Below are 20,546 nucleotides of genomic sequence, written 5' to 3'. Positions count from 1 at the left end.
AAGTGTACACAATAGGAATTTGATTGGGATTTGAGATTTAGCTAGAAGAATAACGCTAAATTTCAATTAAGCACAGGAGCTTTGAAATTCTGGCTCCGATCTGGCCTCATGGATTACATACAATTGCGGGATACAATTCAGAGCTGCATCTAATCTAGCTCTATTAGAAAAGGTATATTCAACATAGCATTCACGATTAAGACCTTTATGTTATAATCTCAAGTTGACAACCAACAACGCTAATATTGTGTTTCACTCATTGTCCATCATCAAATATAGTGGACAATAACAGTCCCTGTACGAACTCACTTCTCCTTGCCTTCTCCATGTGTTCCTCATCTGACAAAGGTGACAGGTGATCATTCCTGCAATAATAAAAATACTATCAGAGTTGGTACTGCAAGAAAACAATCAAGTAGCGGTATTAAAATGAAAACCTTTGCACAATCATAATCATACTAGTATGAATCCCCACATTAAGACAATAAATCAAACCACAGGAACTTCAAGGTTCCATTGAGCTTGGAATCAAATGTAGGGCTTTCTTGTTTACCATGATTGTCGCTTTGTCAATATTTCCTTCCCATCCTATTTAGGAAAATTTACCTCCCTAGAGTTCTTTTGTTGTTTCCACTCAGAAATTTCCAAGTGCGTACTATAATGACAGTGGTGCTATCCTATCATATATAGCTCCCCCAATATTTCATAAAATGACATTGCAACCATCCTTCTTCTCATCACCGTTCACCAACAAATTATTGCGCTTGTAACATTGAAATGCTTTGGGTCTCTTTTCCACACTTTGGCTTCAGAATATAAGCTAACCTTATATATTCTTTCAACCATCTGCCATCTATTATATTTTTTTTTTTTAACTTACCCTGCCAAGAACTAGCCCTTTGATTTTTTTTCCCCAGCAAAACATATATATAGGAACAAACATTAGCACAAATGTGAATGATGTCATAGAGCATAACCAAACACCTAACCTTTCCAATAGTTTCACATCTGAGTTTTTCTCTTCTACAGTCACTTTACTTGATAAACTAGGCTGTGCACTCTCATTCTTCTCAGCAGGGGGTACATTGCAAAGGAATGAAAGCAATGGATCAGGTGCTAAATTGGAGGAAGAAACCACTGGGGATGATCCACTAAATAACGCTTGCCAATATCCATCCTCTAACTCCTTCTTCAGAAAAGTAGAATTCGAATGTGATTCACCTTTCCGAAGTTTCAGTTTTTGCAAACTGTAATCTCTAGTCAAGGATGCAGACATGGGCTCAAGTCTAAATAAAAGAACTAAGAACAATTCAACTGGCAGTAAAAGGACAAGATGCAGTAAGCGAAAGTAAATATCAAATAAAAAGATAAAAAAAATTCCAATTAAAAAAAGAAGGATATCTTGTAAATGGTTTGATGTTCTGTTGTTATGTGATCAACCATATCCACCCCCACCTTGGTGAAACAAACAGGGCATACCTGCAAACAAATATCAGTGATTGTAAGCAAATTGTACTTCCAAAATTATATATCAAGCTGGCTATGACACGTGCACAAAGATCCCCATTATACTTATGATTAAAACATATTAAGGGAACCTCGTACATGCTAGCAAGCTAGAAACAGATTTACTCAAATCTCCCTGCCTTTCTCTTAACAAAACAGATACGCATCAGTTTAGGTTTGTCAACAGATTCATCTAGATGAATTCTCATTTCAGGTATAACTCAACATAATTAAGATAAAATAGCAATTCAATGAAACATGATCCATTAGCTTTGACGCAGCGTATAGTGAAAGAAAGAACTAGGGTTTTTCAAGCCCTAGAGTTACAACCTTAAACTATAGAGAAACTCTAAACTGAAGCCGTTGTTTTAAGTAGCTGATATCGTGTTCCCCCCTTTGCTTTGATGAAACAACATTATAATAGGCATTCACCTCAGCAACTTCTATCTATATTTCCTATTCTTTGGAATCACAAGATTGCTCGGTATTCATAGATTTGTTCTGATGATCCTCATAGTTAATATGCTCTTGAATGCTATCAACCTCAAGAGGAACACAATCTTGCTTCTTTGACCCTTCTAATAACTAGGAATTTTCTTCAATAAAAAGTACAACTATGATAACCATCCATTAAATCTTTTCTTCGAAAAATCCCCATTAAAAAAAAGAATTTCATCAAAATTAAGAACACGTTTATGAAAAGGTTGAGTGCATCGCCTAACATAAACAACACTCTCCATGCCATCATGATGCCTATATAGGTCCACAAGAATAGATACAGGGGTGGTTCTCCCTGAAGAAAGTCTCTCAGTACATCCATCTCCTCATCATGATCCTTGTTTGCACCTCCAGACAGTTGATACAACCAATCAATTCTTTATGATAGGGTTCTCCGCATTGTCTCTTGAGCCCTCATAATGTCCCAGATGGCTTCCATTCCTTCAACGCAAGGTGGGAAGTTATTACTAATGTCTACATCCATAAAACAAGCTAACCTAGTCTGATATCAATTGACATAGTGTATAGCGAAAGAAAGAACTATAGTTTTTCAAGCCCTAAGTTTACAGCCCTAAACTGTAGAGAGAACTCTAAAGCAAAAAATTAATAAATTGCTGAATGATCAATCTTAACAGTTTCGAGAAATAAGCTACAAAGTTGTTTAAATAGTGGCTAAACCGACCTAGCTAATTAAAACCAAATCAAATTACTATTTTGTAACCTAACTAGGAAAGGAATCCAAAAATAGCTAGGAAAATAAAGAAAAATCCAGAACATCTTCTTCTAGGCCTAATTTGGACATGAAAATGAGGACCTTCATTGGCTAAGGCTTAGCCAGCTAACAACTATAGAACCAAGCATGTAGAACACACTAGGAAAATTTCAACCTGATCTAACCATTGCATAAAAAAATGTGCAAATTTTCATCAAAAAAGCCATTTGAAGTGTCTAGACTTTTTCTTGAATTTAGAATTTGTTGATACACGTCCCACATCAAGTTTAGTGTAAGAGAAATGGGGTGAAAGCCAATATCATAATCCAAAGGAGAATGTTCAAAATCATTTGCAGAAAATTGAATAACAAATTGCGCAATAGTAAGAAGCTCAAGCCTCTGTTGAATAACAATGCCATTTTCAATGAAGATAGCATCAAAACTTGGCCTACAGTATATAAGAAGAAAAAACTTCCCAAACAAAGAAGAAAGTCTTAAGATTTAACTACTAACATTTTACCTATGATTGTTTACAATCACCCTTTCTGTTTTTTTATTAACAGGAAAAAAAAAAAAGAACAAACAAAAAAAGCATATAGTACGCAAATAGGATTCAAAATCAAACATGTCCGACAACTCTTTGATAAAGCACATGGCCCAGATTATAAACGCATAAAAGCTGAACTACAAAAGGCATTCAATAGATATACCAAACTTTTCCGCCCCTTTTACTATTATAAAGAGAAAGATGGTCAATTAATGATTCGAAAGGTTCTACCCAGCAATCAACATAGAGCGATGAAAAGCATTAAAGGGTTGCCCAGCAAGCAGTCAGTATAAGGCAGCTACGCAATAAATCAAAGGGACAAGATATTATTTCAGAGTAAAATGGTAAAGTAAAATACCCCAGACTTGGCTTCTAAATAATGCTCCACTTCAACATGGAAGCACAGCTCAACTAAATCAAAATCATCTGTACAATAAGGGCACTGATACTCCGTCCTTAAATCATCATCATCATCTTCTTCTTCTATCTCTTCAAAATCAATGCAAAGATCTGTTTCAACAACAGCCCATTTCTTAGAATTAACAATTAATAAAAACCCCTACAAAAAAAGACAAGAACAGAAAAAATACCAAATATATATAAGAGAAGAAAAAAAAATGAATCTCGAACTGACCAGAAAGAGACTTGAGAACTGATTGATAGCTCCTTGAAGAAGAAGTAGAGAGACCAAAGCTCCACGTGTCATCTTCCATTTTAATTTGATTATAGTTCACTAACAATTAATTAAATTTATGTCTTATCTTTTGCAGATTTCTTGATTCTTTCTATCTGGGTTCTTCACCTCTCCCTCTCTCTCTCTCTCTCTCTCTGTAGAAATAAGGGCGGCAGCAGGCAGTATGTGGCGCGGAAGGAAGGCAGGTGAAAATTGCAGAGAAAAATCGAAGGTGTTGATTATAAATAGATTCTTAATGGACACGAACTCGGAATTATCAAATTACCCTCCACCTCCCGCGTATTTCACAAAAAGACTACCCTCGGCACTCTACTTTTTTATCTCATGAGAAGACCCTCGAGACCGACAAAGAGAATCTGGATCCTTTTCATACTACAATGTATCATATGACTCAGTGTCTTTGTTTATGTGATTCAATCTATTTTTTTTTAAGTGTTTTTAAAATTATAAAAAATATTAAATTAATATATTAATTTTTTTTAATATATTAATGTTAAGAAAATTCAAAAAAATATTAATTTTTTTTTTAAAAAAAAAATTCTATACTATAAATTACCAAAACACACTTTAAAGTGTGATGGTGTGTTTGGGAAAAATTTACTTGTTAAAGAAGTTCCATTTGCTTGTTAAAGAAGTTCTGTCTTGCGTTGTGGGCCTCTGCTGACCGACCTGGGGCTGGGTTGTCCTTGTCCTTGTCCTTTTGCCTCTTTCCCCCTATATCTTTCGAGTTTTCGTGCAACGTCGTGTTATAATTGATTTGATCCTTCCATTTTTTGAGTTAGTTGCAGTTTTATAAATAAATAATTATTAAATTTAATTTTTAATTAATTTAATATTAAAAGATAAAATTTAACTAAAAAATAAATCGTTAACATGTCAAACATAAATAATAAGATTAAGATAATCCTATAAAAAAACAAGTCAAAACTTATAAATTAATATAATATTAAAGAGTGAAATTAAAAAAATATTAAAAAAAAACATAAACAATCACTAAAGCCAACTAATTAAATTTGTTAATCGGGTTCTGAGACTGAAGATAACCTTATATAATTTAAACCGAAATAAATTATGAATCCTAATTTTCAAACAATCAAATATTGAATGATAAAACTAAAAACAAAAAATCAAGTAAAAAAAGGAAAAAAAAACTCAAGTCAATCGACCAACTTGTGATCCAAATCATAAGACCGTGATAATCATATAAAAAACAAATAAAAAAATTATAAATCTCAATTCTCAATCAACCCAATTTTGAAGGATTAAATTTAAAAAAAAAGGTTAAAAATAATAAAAAAATGATCAAAATCAACTCGGGTTAACTTATTAAACCAATATCAAAAGACTGTGATAATTATATAAAAAACGATTAAAAAAAAAATATAGAGTTCTATCCCCAATTAACCCAATCTCAAATGATGAAATTGAAAAAAAAATTAAAATTAACAAAAAAATTACTCGATTCAACATAGCTAACTCACAAAACTCGTTACTCCAATTATAAAATTAGAATAATTCCATAAACAAAAAAAAATTATGAATTTCTATACCCAATAAATATAATTTTTAAAAAAAATGCAATTAAAAAAACCTAAAATATTTGAGTAACAAACTATAAAAACTTTGCTTTTCATGTTCACTATTACAGTGAAAAGTCAAACCCTTTAATATATGTTAATCAATAATTTGTTGAGCCTGATTGGTTGGATTCATTTGGGACCGATACACTATTCTAAGCCCGAATTACTCCTTTAGTAATTCTAAATCAAATCCCTCCATCAAGTTTGTTAACGAGAATTAATTTTAATTGGTAAAAAAGAAACTCGCTTGTTTCATCTTCAATTAATTTTAGAACCAATTTCAAATTAGTCCCTCAGCTATATTAACTTATTAGTAAATTAAAACATATTTTACTCTATTTTTTTATTAAATAGAGTGTCCGGGCTAGCTTGTGTGTACCTCGACTAATCTCACGGGCCATAAAATTAACGGCTATGTAAGCCTCATTTGGCTATTATATTAGTAACTATAGATATGGTTTTGAAACTTGGCTCGACCTGACAGGTCGACCTGAAAACCATGATTGGAATTGGGCCGAGTTGAAAAAAAAACAAAGAAAAAAAAACCTGGTATGACCTGGCTGGTTAACCCGGTTAACCTAGCAAAACTGGGTCGTAAACTCGTTAATTTTTTTTTTTGTTTTTTTCTTACTAAAACAATGTAATTTTATGATGAAAGTTTGCTTGTGATTTGTTTAAAGGCTTATCATTTACTCGTTCCATTAAACATCAATAATGCAATTAATATGACCTAGTTTATTTATATTAATTGGGAAAAAAAGTCATCAAACCTGAGCCTCACAGACCCCGCTTGTTCAGCGAGATGAAGAAAAAGCGCGCGAGAAGAACGTTCCGCTGATCGGGGGAAAGCCCAAAGCCCGAACAAGTTAGAAAACCGTTCCCCGGGGATTGGGATAGCCCAAAGCCCGCTCAAATATCAGCAGCCCGGTCGCGATCCAGAAAGGCGCAAAGTAGCGTAAGTTTTCTTTCAACCAAAGCTTCTGATTCGTTGAGAATGCAATTCAAAGCTCCTCAATATCCCACGAATTCCACTTTCTCATACTTTTCCCACTCTCGTCAAATTCCTATATAACCATTTCCTCACCCTTTACAAAAATAATTTTCACATCCCCGACTTCTTTCAATTTTTCCGGCTATCGATGGCAACAAGAAACCGTACCGTAGTGTACAAGAAGCACAGAGATGAAGTCAAGAGCGTGCGTGCTCCTTTATCATCGTTGCTGCCCGGTTCTAGCGGTCCGGTTATCGAAATGGTTAGCGCGTCGTTTCTTCGCTCCCAACATTCCTCTTATACTCCACTGAGCACCGAAGATCCAGGTCCTTCCACTTCCAGGTAGCTCTCTCATCTCTTTCTAATAATTTGATTGTTTTCATAAAATTTTGCTTTTGGTGCAGTGGTGATGCGTTTAGGAGTGGTCTGCCGCCGGCGTGGGTGGATGATTCTGAGGAAATATCGGTGAATATTCAAAGAATTCGAACCAAAATGGGTGAGTTAGTCAAGGCGCATGCGAAAGCTTTAATGCCAACATTTGGAGACGGGAAAGAAGATGAACGAGGGATTGAAGGTCTTACTCGAGAGATTACGGGTTTATTGAGAAATTCCGAGACTAGATTAAAGAAAATTTCTGCAAGTGAGTCTTTTGAGGACTCAAATGTTAGAAAGAATGTACAGGTATATGGTTTTAACTGTCAATGAGTCTTTCTGGTGGTGGCTTTTCGGGGAGGATTTTAATTAATGTTGGGTTTGTTTTTCAGCGGGCGCTTGCAACAGAACTTCAGAACTTGTCGATGGATCTCCGTAGAAAACAATCCATGTATCTAAAACGTCTGCAGCAGCAAAAAGAGGTCTGGGATACACTTAATAGCATGGAAACTGTCGTGTAAAATTGGCCATGGCCTTCTCACTTTGTTATCTTATACCGCTCGTATGCTATGCTACTGTTGGATTCGGTTGCTGTTGATGTTATTACTGTGAAGTGGTGATACGCAGCTACATGATCATGTTGAATTGTCTTGCAGAATCACTTGTTCATTGCGTCCTGTGTAATTTTTTTATTATTTTTTTTCTGGTGCAGGGACATGACGGGGTTGATTTAGAGATGAGCCTGAATGCGAACAAGTTTAGATCGGAAGATAGTGCTGTGGTATGCTGTTTTTTCTTTGTTGGGCTACATTTGCTATACGCGACTTGGTTACTTGCATAGTATACTTACAGAATGTCATTTAATTATCCTTTCATATATGGAAACCGAGGGATGCAAGTCATTTAGAAAAACAGTATGTGAAGTATATGGAGATTGAGCGTATTCATTCAATTGATCTCCCCTCCTCCTTTCCCTTTCTCCTCATTCAGGAGTTTGTGGTTGTGGGTAATTCCGAACGTGTAGCTTTCTAATTAGATAATTTTGGCAATTGAATCATGGTTTTCTCAACTTCTTGTGTTCTGTACCAGTAATGCTTGTTCAACCAGTCCTGTGCAGTGCTTGAAGAGTAATGTTTGATAAGTGTAGGGTTTTAATGAGGGTCAGATGCTTAAGCTAAAGAAGAGTGAGCAATTTACTGCTGACAGGGAAAGCGAGATCAAACAGGTATTTACATGAGCCTAATTGGTCATCTGAGAGTCAGTTTCCAATTCCCATTTCAATTGACCTATGATTTGTTTGTAGGTCATAGAATCAGTGCATGAGCTTGCTCAAATCGTGAAAGACCTATCGGTCCTGGTGATAGATCAGGTTTGAGCCACATCTTATATCATGTCATGGAGGTGGATTTATCTATGATGGGTTCTGATCAAATTAATACGTTCTCAAGCAGGGCACAGTTGTTGATCGGATAGACTATAATATTCATAATGTTGCGTCAACAGTAGAGGAGGGCTTTAAACAGTTGCAGAAGGTCCAATTCTCTCCTTCTCTCCTACTTGCAGAAGCTGGGATGATAACATGTTCACATGTGTGCATACACGCTACCACCCACGGCACAGCACATCCATCTTTCTAGAACAGAGTTTCTAATTTTGTGAAATTCAACATGTTCTTTCTGTTGCTAATACCATCCACACACTGCTCAATTCTATGTAAGGAAAGTCTATTTTGATGCATGATTTGCTACTAAATTTTCATCTCCTTTCAACTATGATTCATTTTGGTCATCCTGGTTTTGCAGGCAGAGAGAAATCAGAAGAAAGGAGGAATGGTGATGTGTGCAACAGTACTTGTTATAATGTGCTTCATAATGCTGACCTTCTTGATCCTCAAGGAGTCGCTGTTGTGATCAAATTATGCTGTCATTGGACACCTGAGCCTGTTCTGCATAGCTCTCGAATGCAGTGAAAAGCAAACAGACTGATAGGTTTTAACCCGCTTGGATTGTGGAGACTGCCGCCCTCATTTCGACATGGAGATGCTTTTTTGTGTACATGTGAGCAGGCACAGAAGCTAAAGGGTATATAATGGTTGAACTAATACTAACCAAAAGTTACTGCACGAATTTGTTAGCATAGCATCCTTTCCGTTCAAGTTAATTTTGTATATAATAAAAGAATAGAACGTGTTAATATTATAAATGTCTTTTTAAATATCATGGTTTTTAATTAAAAAAAAACATGCATTTTGTTTTTTTTAATCTCAACGCTTTTATTTATTTTAACTAGAAGGTATTTTCTTTAACCAATAAATTTATCTTTATAAATACATCATGGAGATAAAAATTATTTATGATTTATGAAAAATGAATGAGGTTCCATAACTCGATGAGTAATCAAAATAAGTACACACCAGAATAATATTACCAAACTCATATATGATATTGTATTATTAATTTCCCTACTAATGTGTAACCAATGCGCGTAACTCACCACACTATGTACATACCAATCACATGATTTATATAATAAACATACATATATGCAAACACTCATATTTCATAAATATTTTCAAAAGACATTTATAAAAATTATTCACAGTAATGAATTTTAAAATAAAAGTATGGATATAAATTTATAATACTTCTAAGATATATTAATAGCAATTACATATATTGACAAAGTCGCGAGTGGTGCTTCTAAAATAAATAAATAAAATTAAGCACAACATTGAATCAATTTTAAATTCAAATGGAAGCAAATAAAACTTGATAATCCACCATTAATAAATTTGAATATATGTTGGGACCTAACTGAAATCTATCATTTACCATTAGTGATTAAATTGTAATTTTTTCTAAAATTTAGGGGTTAAATTGTAAATTTACAAAAATTAAAAAATTAAACTGAAAAATATCATAAATTAACGTCCAATTTAAAATCATTCATCTTTAACCACATAATCAATTTTGTGCATGATTTCAAAATATATTTCAATGGTCAAATTGTATTTTCCCCTAACTTTAGGGACTAAATTATAATTTTCACAAATCAAGGAGAAAAATAAAATTTAATCATTTTCAACTTTAAAAAAAATATGTCAGGATTTTCAAGCAAGGTTATTACAATTTTTTTTAACCCTTCTTACATATCAATTAAACAAATCAATCCCAAGTCATAATTCCTAATAAAATCACTCAAAATCAATTAATTCAATCACACTAATATCAATATATCAATCAAACTTAAAAACATATAATTCAAATCCTCGTCAACCTTGATAAATTCAAAATTATATTTTCAATAAAAATCATACATATCAAAATCTAATTCTTACCTTCACAAGTTATTGAAATCCATTGTCCATATCATAAATAATTTTTTAGTTGGAACTTACATTTTTTTGTATAAGATTATAATTTGAGTTGTTAAAATCGTAACATATAATTATTTAAATCCTTATAAAAATAGTAAAAAATTTGATGCAAAGAGCTCTAAATGACTTTTTTTTTTTTTTTGCTTAAGATCCTAATGCAACTGGGATTTAACTTGTGAAAATAGTAACATGGAATCTAAGTAGCATTAATATTCATGATTACTAAAAGCCCATTTAAAATCTTAAATATTATGATGCAAAGAACCCTGAATGATTCATTTTGCTTAAAATTTTAATGAAATATTTCATGATTTAAAACGTGGGGATCATAGCATGTGGATCTATGGGATATTTCTTATTATTTTTTATTAGCTTAAATTATTAAACGTTGTTGTTTTTCAAAATGTTTTTTATATTGAAATGTATTAAAATAATATTTTTTTTATTTTTAAAAATTTATTTTTAAAATCAGCGTATTAAAACGATTCAAAACACATAAAAATATAATTAATTTTTAGCAAAAAAAATATATTTAAAATTTTCCAAACACATACTTAATAAAGTGACATTTATCAGTACTATAGTAACTAAGAAGATACTAAATATTTCTAATGCCTTAACAATTTCATTTTTTTTTTCTAAAATGGATGAATCGAACATCTTAATGAAAGGCTTTATCAAAGAAAGCATAAAAAAGATTTTTCCACTTTCACAATACCAAACACGGTATAAATTTCCTTTTTAATTGCCAATGTTCTAATCTAAAAACTCTCGATTATCCACTAATCATTTTGTTTTGTGGTTCCTTCTCCACTGATTTAGAGTGTGTTTGGCATTGCGGTAGCTGTTGCGGTTGTGGTTTGAAAAAAATTGTTTTATAAAAAATACTTTTAGTTGAGGTTGGTTTGAAAAAATAGGTGTTTGGTTAAAACTGTGGTTGAAATTAAGGTTGAATAAAAAATAGTTTATTGTGTTTGGTTAAAAATGCTTTTAAAATTGAGGTTATAAAATAATTTTAAAAAATATATATTAATATTGATGATTTTTAATTTAAATATTATGGATTTAACTATTGTTATTATATTATAAAATAAATCATACTTTATATAAAATATTTGTTATTATTTCAAGAAACCATCTATAATTCCATTATCTATAAAATACATCCGACAAAAACTACAATTTTCATAATTTTTTAGCATATAATAAAATTAGATAAAATATTATAATGTATAAAATTCATTTTGATTTTTTTTTTAAATTTACACACTAAAAAAAAAAAAAAAAAAAAAAAAAGAAGAAGAGGAGTCTGCGTGCAAGTGAACAGTGCAAGAGAATTGCAGTGTTCACTTAAAAATAGTGAACAGTGCAATTCCTTGCACTGTTCACATGAACAGTGCACCACAATACATTGTTCATGTTAATTGCACTGTTCATTGAACAATTCAATTAACGTGAACAGTAAACAAAAAGCAACGAATTCTTGCATCTCAAATGCTGCGTTTCCAACGCAGAAAAAAGATGTGTCCCAGTGAACAGTACGCCTCAATTTTAATTAACCAAACGGCTGCAACTGCGTTTTCAATAAAACGCAGCCGCAGCCGCAGAGCCAAACGGGCTCTTATTATTATATCCAAACACGGTATAAACTCTCGATTCCCTTGTAGTTGTTGTAGTAGATCAGAGAAGCATAAGAATCCAGAGCGGGAAAAGCCATTGGCCTTGAGCCTTTTGATTTTCTTCCCGACATGGACCACATGACAATGTCGCGTCCCTAACACGACCGTTTTATTTAAACACTGTCCGTCAGATCACATTCCATGTACAGTCCAGATTAATCGACCGTTGTGGTTATTAAACCCCAACCCTCTTTATCTGCTTCCCTTGAAACATCTTAACTTCCTTTCGGCTCTCTCTCTCTCTCTCTCTCTCTTCATCTGGGTTCTCGTCATTTTATATTTCTTTTACTTTCCAAAGAAACAAGATTCATTTTCCTTTTTCCGGCATTTGAATCTTCCACTCGTGAGAGAGAAACCAAAAAAAGAAGAAGCAAAAAACCCTCAACAACAAAGAAAATGGTGAAAAGGGCTGGCTCTCCATGTTCATCTCCAGTGACCATAACTGTCTCATCAGGATGCAAAGGAGGAGGAAGTAGAAGCATGGGCTTAACAAGTCCAGTACCAAGAACTTCCATTTCAAACAACCCAAACTCCCCTCTTAGCAACAATAGAAATAGAACATCTAGTGGAGGCAGATACTGTTCAATGTCCAGAGACGATGCCACGGAGGAAAACAATTCAGAGTTCGTCTCGTACACTGTCCATATACCGCCCACTCCAGATCACCAGACCTTTTCAGCCTCACAGTCAAGCCTAGCTGAAGACATAAAAAATGCTAGCAAACCTGATAGGAGTTTCATTTCTGGTACTATTTTCACTGGTGGGTTCAATTCTGTTACACGTGGGCATGTTATTGATTGCTCGGTAGAAAACAACGAGTCCCTGAAATCTGGGCTTGTTTGTGGCATGAAAGGTTGTGACGAAAAAGCAATTAAGGGAAAATGTGAGTGTGGGTTCAAGATTTGTAGAGATTGTTATTTAGACTGTGTGGGGTCTAATGGAGGAGGTCGTTGTTCTGGTTGCAAGGAACCATACAAGGATGTTGATGATGAGGGATGACGATGACGATGACGATGATTATGCTTATGATGAAGCGAAAAGTGAAGCAGACGATCAGGCACTGCCGTTGCCTAAATTGGATAAGAGGCTTTCACTTGCGAAGTCGTTTAAGGCGCAGAATCATCCTCCTGATTTTGATCATACTAGGTGGTTGTTTGAGACGAAGGGGACTTATGGTTATGGAAATGCTGTGTGGCCTAAAGATGGGTATGGTGTTGGTTCAGGTGGTAATGGGTTTGAGCAACCTCCAGAGTTTGGAGAGAGAAGCAGGAGGCCTTTGACCAGGAAGGTTAAGGTTTCCGCAGCAATCCTCAGCCCATACAGGTAACCCACAAACTATGATTTTGATTTTTTCTTTAAGCTTGATATTAAAAGAATCTTATTTTCAAATTGAACTCGTGTTGTTATGACTTGAATGTATGATATTGACTGCATGTCTAGTTTTAAATTGGAAAGAAAGAAAAGGTTAATCATTGATGCTTACTTGTTAGTTGATTTTCAAAGTTTGGTTCTTTGTTGGGTTACTTACAGCTCCAGATGATGAACGATCCAATTTGTTTAGTTAAATCAATAACAAGCCAATTGCATCACCTATTTTTTTTTTATTATCTAAAATCTGAAGTTATTTGTTACGATGCAGGCTACTCATCGTGATACGTCTTGTGGCTCTTGGGCTTTTCCTTACATGGAGAATCCGACACCCTAATCGTGAAGCTATGTGGTTATGGGGGATGTCCATAACTTGTGAGATATGGTTTGCACTGTCGTGGATTCTTGATCAGCTCCCTAAGCTCTGCCCTGTACGCAGAGTGACTGACCTCTCTGTGCTGAAAGAGCGGTTTGAATCCCCCAATCTTCGAAACCCGAAAGGTCGATCAGACCTCCCAGGCACTGATGTATTTGTTTCCACGGCAGACCCTGAAAAGGAACCTCCTTTGGTCACTGCAAACACCATCCTTTCAATACTTGCGGTTGATTATCCAGTGGAAAAGGTAGCTTGTTACTTATCGGATGATGGTGGATCCCTCTTGACGTTTGAAGCTCTGGCTGAGACAGCCAGCTTTGCAAGAATTTGGGTACCTTTCTGTAGGAAACACAATTTAGAACCCAGGAACCCTGAGGCCTATTTCGGGCAGAAGCGTGATTTTCTTAAGAACAAAGTGAGACTTGATTTTGTTAGAGAGAGGAGAAGAGTAAAGAGAGAATATGATGAATTTAAGGTGAGGATCAATTCACTGCCTGAATCAATTAGGAGAAGATCAGATGCATATAATGCCCATGAAGAGCTTCGAGCTAGGAAAAAACATATGGAAATGGGGGAAAGTCCATCAGAAACTGTGAAGGTGCCCGAGGCTACCTGGATGTCAGATGGTTCTCATTGGCCGGGGACTTGGGCTTCTGGAGAAGCAGACCACTCAAGAGGAGACCATGCTGGAATAATCCAGGTAATTCTCTTGCTTTTGACTTTGTAAACTTTCTAGAGAATGAGATGTTGAATACAGAGTCATTCTACATTTTTGTTTTTCTTTTCCAGGCTATGCTAGCTCCACCAAATGCAGAACCTGTTTTTGGTGTAGAAGCAGATGGTGAGAACTTGATTGACACCACAGAAATTGATATTAGATTGCCAATGCTGGTCTATGTGTCTCGCGAAAAGAGGCCAGGCTATGATCACAATAAGAAAGCTGGGGCAATGAATGCTCTAGTTAGAACCAGTGCAATCATGTCAAATGGTCCCTTCATTCTGAATCTGGATTGTGATCACTACATTTCTAACTCTCTGGCTTTGAGAGAAGGGATGTGCTTTATGCTTGATAGGGGTGGTGATAGGATCTGTTACGTTCAGTTCCCACAAAGGTTCGATGGGATTGATCCAAGTGATCGGTATGCAAACCACAATACAATATTCTTTGATGTAAGCATGAGAGCTCTTGATGGGCTACAGGGTCCGATGTATGTTGGGACAGGCTGTATTTTCCGCAGAACAGCTCTTTATGGGTTTAGTCCTCCTAGAACCACAGAGCACCATGGGTGGTTTGGTAGGAGGAAAATCAAATTGTTCTTGAGGAAACCCAAGGCAGCAAAGAAGCAAGAGGATGAGATAGCTTTGCCAATCAATGGGGATCGCGGCGATATTGATGATGTAGATATTGAGTCTTTGCTTCTTCTACCTATAAGGTTTGGGAACTCTACTTCTCTAGCTGCATCTATCCCGGTTGCAGAATACCAGGGAAGGCTGCTTCAAGATTTGCAAGGAAAAGGTAGCCACGGAAGACCAGCCGGTTCCCTTGCGGTGCCTCGTGAGCCTTTAGATGCTGCAACTGTTGCAGAGGCAATCAGTGTCATCTCTTGTTTCTACGAGGATAAAACTGAGTGGGGAAAGAGAGTAGGATGGATATATGGTTCGGTAACAGAAGATGTGGTGACTGGTTATCGTATGCACAACAGAGGATGGAGGTCTGTCTATTGTGTAACCAAAAGGGATGCATTTCGAGGAACAGCGCCAATTAATCTAACAGACAGGCTTCACCAAGTCCTTCGATGGGCAACAGGCTCAGTGGAAATCTTCTTTTCACGGAACAATGCACTATTTGCTACTCGCCGGATGAAATTCTTACAAAGAGTTGCATATTTCAACTGCGGAATGTACCCATTCACATCCATGTTTCTCATAGTTTATTGCGTCCTACCTGCAATCTCTCTTTTTTCCGGCCAGTTCATAGTCCAATCACTCAGTGTGACCTTTCTAGTTCTCTTGTTGGTGATCACTATCACCCTATGCTTGCTTGCAATTCTAGAAATCAAATGGTCAGGAATCACACTTAATGATTGGTGGCGAAATGAACAGTTTTGGTTGATTGGGGGGACAAGTGCCCATCCTGCAGCAGTTTTACAAGGACTACTGAAGGTTATAGCAGGAGTTGACATCTCATTCACTTTGACATCTAAATCTGCCACGCCTGAAGATGGAGATGATGGACTTGCTGACTTATATGTGGTTAAGTGGAGCTTCTTAATGGTCCCTCCTATTACAATAATGATTCTGAACCTGATTGCAATTGCAGTAGGAGTTGCCAGAACTGTGTACAGCCCATTTCCACAGTGGAGCAGGCTCCTTGGAGGAGTGTTCTTCAGCTTCTGGGTTCTGTCCCATCTTTACCCCTTTGCCAAAGGCTTGATGGGAAGGAGGGGAAGGGTCCCAACCATTGTCTATGTGTGGTCTGGACTACTCTCCATCATCATTTCTTTGCTGTGGGTGTACATTAGTCCTCCTAATGTAGTTTCATTACTGGCTACATGAAGTTTCATTTCCTTTGATGAAGTTTCTCCACTTCATCTTTGTAGCAGTGTTTAGCTTTTTGTTCATTTTAATTCAATTGATTTGGACCTCTTGTTTCCATCGCTTTCTTATGCAAGGAATATATTAGTTCCTAGATAATTTGCGACATGTTTCTGAAATTTGTAATGTCAGAAAAGTCTTCAACTGAGGAAATCTAACTTTGAACAGGCTAGTATTTGTTTTACCTGCCTTCAAATCCAGCCCGTCGTTTAGGGTTTCAAGCTGGCCTTTTAGTCTCTGAATTAGAATTAAACAAATCAAGTCTGAAGCTGCAATTACCCCGGGTTCTTGCAAAACTCTCTGGTTTTCATCTATAGGAGGAACACATTGAAAGTTCTCCGAGATTTGGCACTTCTGTGTGCGTCTGCCAGCCTCGGTTGGATCATAACTTGAAAGCAGATACCTCCATTTTCAGCAAGTCTATTTTGTTGCTGTGAGAATAACTGAGCATGGTGTCCTGTTAACGAAGTTGTTATAAATCTAGTTTAAGCACTGTCACGTCTCTTCATCGGTCATCTGCGTTTGTAGGTGGTGTTTCCTTTGAATTTTAAATACATTTTCATAGATGAATCCGCACTGCAGAATAATACAATTCATGAACTTCTAGAAATGAAACATATCACAACTGTCTCTACAATTTCATAGGTAATCCAAGTCCTCCCTCTCTTACTCTTGTGTGAATTTCGCATCCTATGTGTTGCCAATTATTGTTGCCTCACAAAATCAATGAACATTACAGGAGTGAGTCCAAGATCAAAGAAGCTTCTACGTCTGCTACCACTCATGGCTACGGAGTCACCGCACTCCTCCGCCGCACCATCTCTCCACTTTCTCTCTAGCCGTCGGGTGTGCAGTTGTCACGGGCCATTCATCTCATCTGCACAGCATTGACTCCGTAGCCAGTATTTTAATGAACTGACATAACTACAATTATTTTGCTGAAAAAACAATAATAAGAATGCTTGTTCTCGGGTTGCATCAGGGACGGTGTATAGAGAGGAGGAAGTTATTGGGTTGCATCAGGGGCGGTGTATAGAGAGGAGGGTTGGTAAGCCCGCCGGTTCCTCCCTGTGTTTTTTTTTTTTATATATATACACGATTGGAATTCATAAGAAAATTCTTAATCTTTTTTTATGGTGAATAAAAAATCTACTTCAAGTTCGTCTGTGCAGTTAGTTCTTCCATCTCCATTACGCGTTGACTTTTTTTCCTCTTTATTTTTTATTTATTTATTTATTTATTTTTTATTGTCTATCAAGACATATTTATATTTGTAAGGCGAAGATTTACTGGTTATTTGTTAGGATGTAACTCTTCATTATTTTTCTTTATATTATCTTATTAATATAAACAATATTAATATGAATTGGGTTAGCCCATCATGATCAAAATCTATTTTTCATTCAACTCTCTCACACACATGACGGGATCAACTCTCTCATTAATTTTTCAATATTTATACTTAACAAATAGGTTGTATTACCGGGCATATTCGAGAACTTATATGTTTATTATGAATATATAATTGCTTGAATAATGAAGACATAAAGTAGATGTCATAAAGTAGATGTAGTATGCAATGGCTTAGATTATTTAATACATTTTTGTTAATCAAGATCTCATTTGTTGTACTTCTTAAATTCATAATTACATCTTATCATATATAAAATATAATTGATCAACCAATAATACAAATAGAGTGATAATACTAAAATGATCCTTTTTTTTCATTCATTCCCTTAACTTCTACTTAACTCGCTTTCTAATAATGTTCTAGTAGATCGAATTATTTATAATCTTTTAACAACATAATTAACATCAAATCTAAATCTTGATAAATAGATGAGTGTCATAAAGGCACAAGTAAAGATTACTAATAATCTTTAGGGTCTTACAAAAGTCTATATACATTTGTTTTTTTGGCCTTTCTTGACAAAACTTACAATGTTGTTCCATATAGATTTCTTCTTCTAATTCTCCATTAAGAAAAGCAGTATTTACATTCATGTGATATAATTCAAAATTCGAAGTTAGCTATTATAGCTGAAATCAATTTTATCGAAGCCAACCTCACAACATGTAAAAATGTTTCCTTATAGTCAATTCCTTCATATATCCTTTAATAATTAATCGAGTCATATATTTTTTATTGCAAAAAACCTTTCACTTCATTTTAAGAACCCTCTTATTCTTAATAGCCTTGCATCTTTGTAAACATGTAAGTTCCTCACATGCTGCATATAATTGTTTTGGCCTCAAAATAAATATTATTGTTTGGCATGTAAAGCATAGAAACATCTCCGCTGAGATGAAAGTAGAAAAAGTTTAAGCAATGCCTAATTTTCTATCATTCCTTGTCTAACTGTTGAACACTAATTGGTTCGTTACCACCTTTCATGATTTTCAAAGAATGAAGCTAATACTAGTTTACAAGATGATATTTGGATTACTAATGGTACTAGAAATTAAAATGTGTACTTGCATTATATAATTAAGAATGATAATGTAGTTTTATAAATGTGGAGACCCGAAAATTCCAAATTCGTTGGGAAATATCTTCTATAGATATGAGGATAAGTGTGCTTGGTAATGAAAACCAAGAAGAAAAATATACTGAAAGAAAGAAAAAATCAAACATGGAAGAATTATTTAAATAAGAGGATGTTGGTATGAGAGGAAAGTACACCAACTTATTCTCAATAGAATATTAGAGTTGAAAACTTCTCACAAGGATGAGAGAATGAAACTCCTTGGCCGAAATTCTAAAACTTGTGTGGGAAACAAAAAATTAAATATAAATAAGTCTTAAATTGTATAAAATGATCTTGAACTAATTGATTTAAAATTAGTAAATTATTATATTTGAATGGAAATTATTAGCAGGAGAAAAATAAATACGAGATAAAATAAATGCACCATAAATTAAGGTGAAAGTGTTCCAAAAAGTTTAATTACAAAATATTGATAAATATGGTTAATAAGCAATGTAAAATAATATTGATGGATGAATAACTACTTAAAAATTACATTGAAGCTTAGAGGAGTGATATTTTTGTACATTTAGAGAAAAAAAACTCCCACATTCCCTATTTATTGAGGTTGACAATATTGTTATTAAGAGGAAGAGAGAGAGAGAGAAAGCTCATTTCTACTTCAAATTCTTTTTCTTTGAAAATTATTGGTGAGATTGGTTAAGGGGAGTAAATAAAGTGAAAAACTATGAGAAAATCACACAAAAAACTACTTGGAAGGTGGGAAGTCATTAGATCAAATTATTAGAGAGAGACAAGAAAAATTGAAGAGGAAAGAAGGAAAGGAGAAGGAAGTTGCAATGAGTTCCTTATTTTTGTTCCAAATTATTAGGCAAAGTGTTCTAGTAACCTATTTTTTTTTGTTAATTTGTGTTTCAACCTCATTACCAAACTAATGGATCACTGTGATTTTTGCATAAGATCCATGTTTAAAAAAGGATCAAAGGCAAAGTCATGATACACGTTGAGCCCAAGTATATATGGGTCTGATGAACTGCTAGAACTAACATCTATATGCATAATTATTCATTGAGAGTACGTATATGTAGGGTCAGTGAGCTGCCAATAATTCCTAGGCTTAGATACATGTTGAGCCCAATACATGTAGGTTTGGTGAGCTATCAAACCCAACAATCCATGGGCTCAACTATGCCCTAAGCCCACATACATATGGGTTTGGCGAGCTATCAGACTTAATAACCTTGGGCTTAAACTATACATTGAGGTCACGTACAAATAGATCTAGCGAGCTACTAGACCTAAAGGTCTGTTGGCTGAACTATGTGCTAAGTCCAAGTATATATGGCTTTGGTGAGTTACCAAACCCAAAATCCCTAGGCTCAGGCTACACGCTGAGATCAAGTACATATATGTCTAGTTAGCTTTTAGACCTAACAATCCCTAGGCTTAGTTACGTGTAAGGCCCAAGTATATATGATTTGGTGAAATATCAGACCTAATAATCTATGAGCTCAGTTATGCATCGAGCCCACATAATATGGGTCTGGCAAGATGCCACACCCAATATCCTTAAACTTAGATACGTGCTAAGCCCATTTACATATGGGGCTAGCAAACTGCTACGCCTTAAGCTCAAGTACACGTGGGTCTTGTGATCTGCCAAACATAACAATCAGTAGGCTCAACTACGTATTGAGCTCAAATACATATAGGTCTAACGAGTTACTATACCTCAAATTTCTAGGTTCATACTACGCATT

The 20,546-nt window shown here is 35.0% G+C and overlaps 3 protein-coding genes across 4 annotated transcripts; 2 read left to right on the top strand and 1 right to left on the bottom strand.

The window, feature by feature from the left end:
- Window positions 1–42: 42 nt before the first annotated feature.
- Window positions 43–4,152, bottom strand: LOC118046830 (protein DEHYDRATION-INDUCED 19 homolog 6). The gene is made up of 5 exons (XM_035055881.2): window positions 3,898–4,152; window positions 3,622–3,773; window positions 1,402–1,479; window positions 990–1,249; window positions 43–365 (listed from the first exon to the last, which is right to left on the bottom strand). The coding sequence occupies exons 1-5, from the start codon at window positions 3,974–3,976 to the stop codon at window positions 257–259; spliced, it is 678 nt and encodes a 225-aa protein (XP_034911772.1). The 5' UTR covers window positions 3,977–4,152; the 3' UTR covers window positions 43–256.
- A 2,310-nt stretch (window positions 4,153–6,462) lies between these two features.
- On the top strand, window positions 6,463–9,116 carry LOC118046831 (tlg2p-like protein a). Of its 2 annotated transcripts, none has more exons than XR_012169156.1 (8): window positions 6,463–6,870; window positions 6,933–7,209; window positions 7,293–7,382; window positions 7,613–7,681; window positions 8,048–8,125; window positions 8,204–8,269; window positions 8,352–8,613; window positions 8,703–8,818. XR_012169156.1 is itself a non-coding variant. In XM_035055882.2 (8 exons), the coding sequence occupies exons 1-8, from the start codon at window positions 6,677–6,679 to the stop codon at window positions 8,808–8,810; spliced, it is 963 nt and encodes a 320-aa protein (XP_034911773.1). In that variant the 5' UTR covers window positions 6,468–6,676; the 3' UTR covers window positions 8,811–9,116. The 2 variants fall into 2 exon arrangements, 1 of the variants encoding a protein (XP_034911773.1); XM_035055882.2 differs by having other exon boundaries at window positions 6,468–6,870; window positions 8,352–8,432; window positions 8,703–9,116.
- Window positions 9,117–12,177: 3,061 nt separating this feature from the next.
- On the top strand, window positions 12,178–16,413 carry LOC118046832 (cellulose synthase-like protein D5). The gene is given in 4 exon segments (XM_035055883.2): window positions 12,178–12,951; window positions 12,953–13,278; window positions 13,595–14,399; window positions 14,489–16,413. Coding segments are annotated over 4 exon segments (3,498 nt in total). The 5' UTR covers window positions 12,178–12,351; the 3' UTR covers window positions 16,256–16,413.
- Window positions 16,414–20,546: the final 4,133 nt, after the last annotated feature.

Source organism: Populus alba, chromosome 2 (genome assembly GCF_005239225.2).
Source record: "Populus alba chromosome 2, ASM523922v2, whole genome shotgun sequence".
Taxonomy (NCBI): domain Eukaryota; kingdom Viridiplantae; phylum Streptophyta; class Magnoliopsida; order Malpighiales; family Salicaceae; genus Populus; species Populus alba.
Note: the sequence above shows the minus strand (reverse complement) of the source record. Positions and strands in the feature narration are given on the sequence as shown.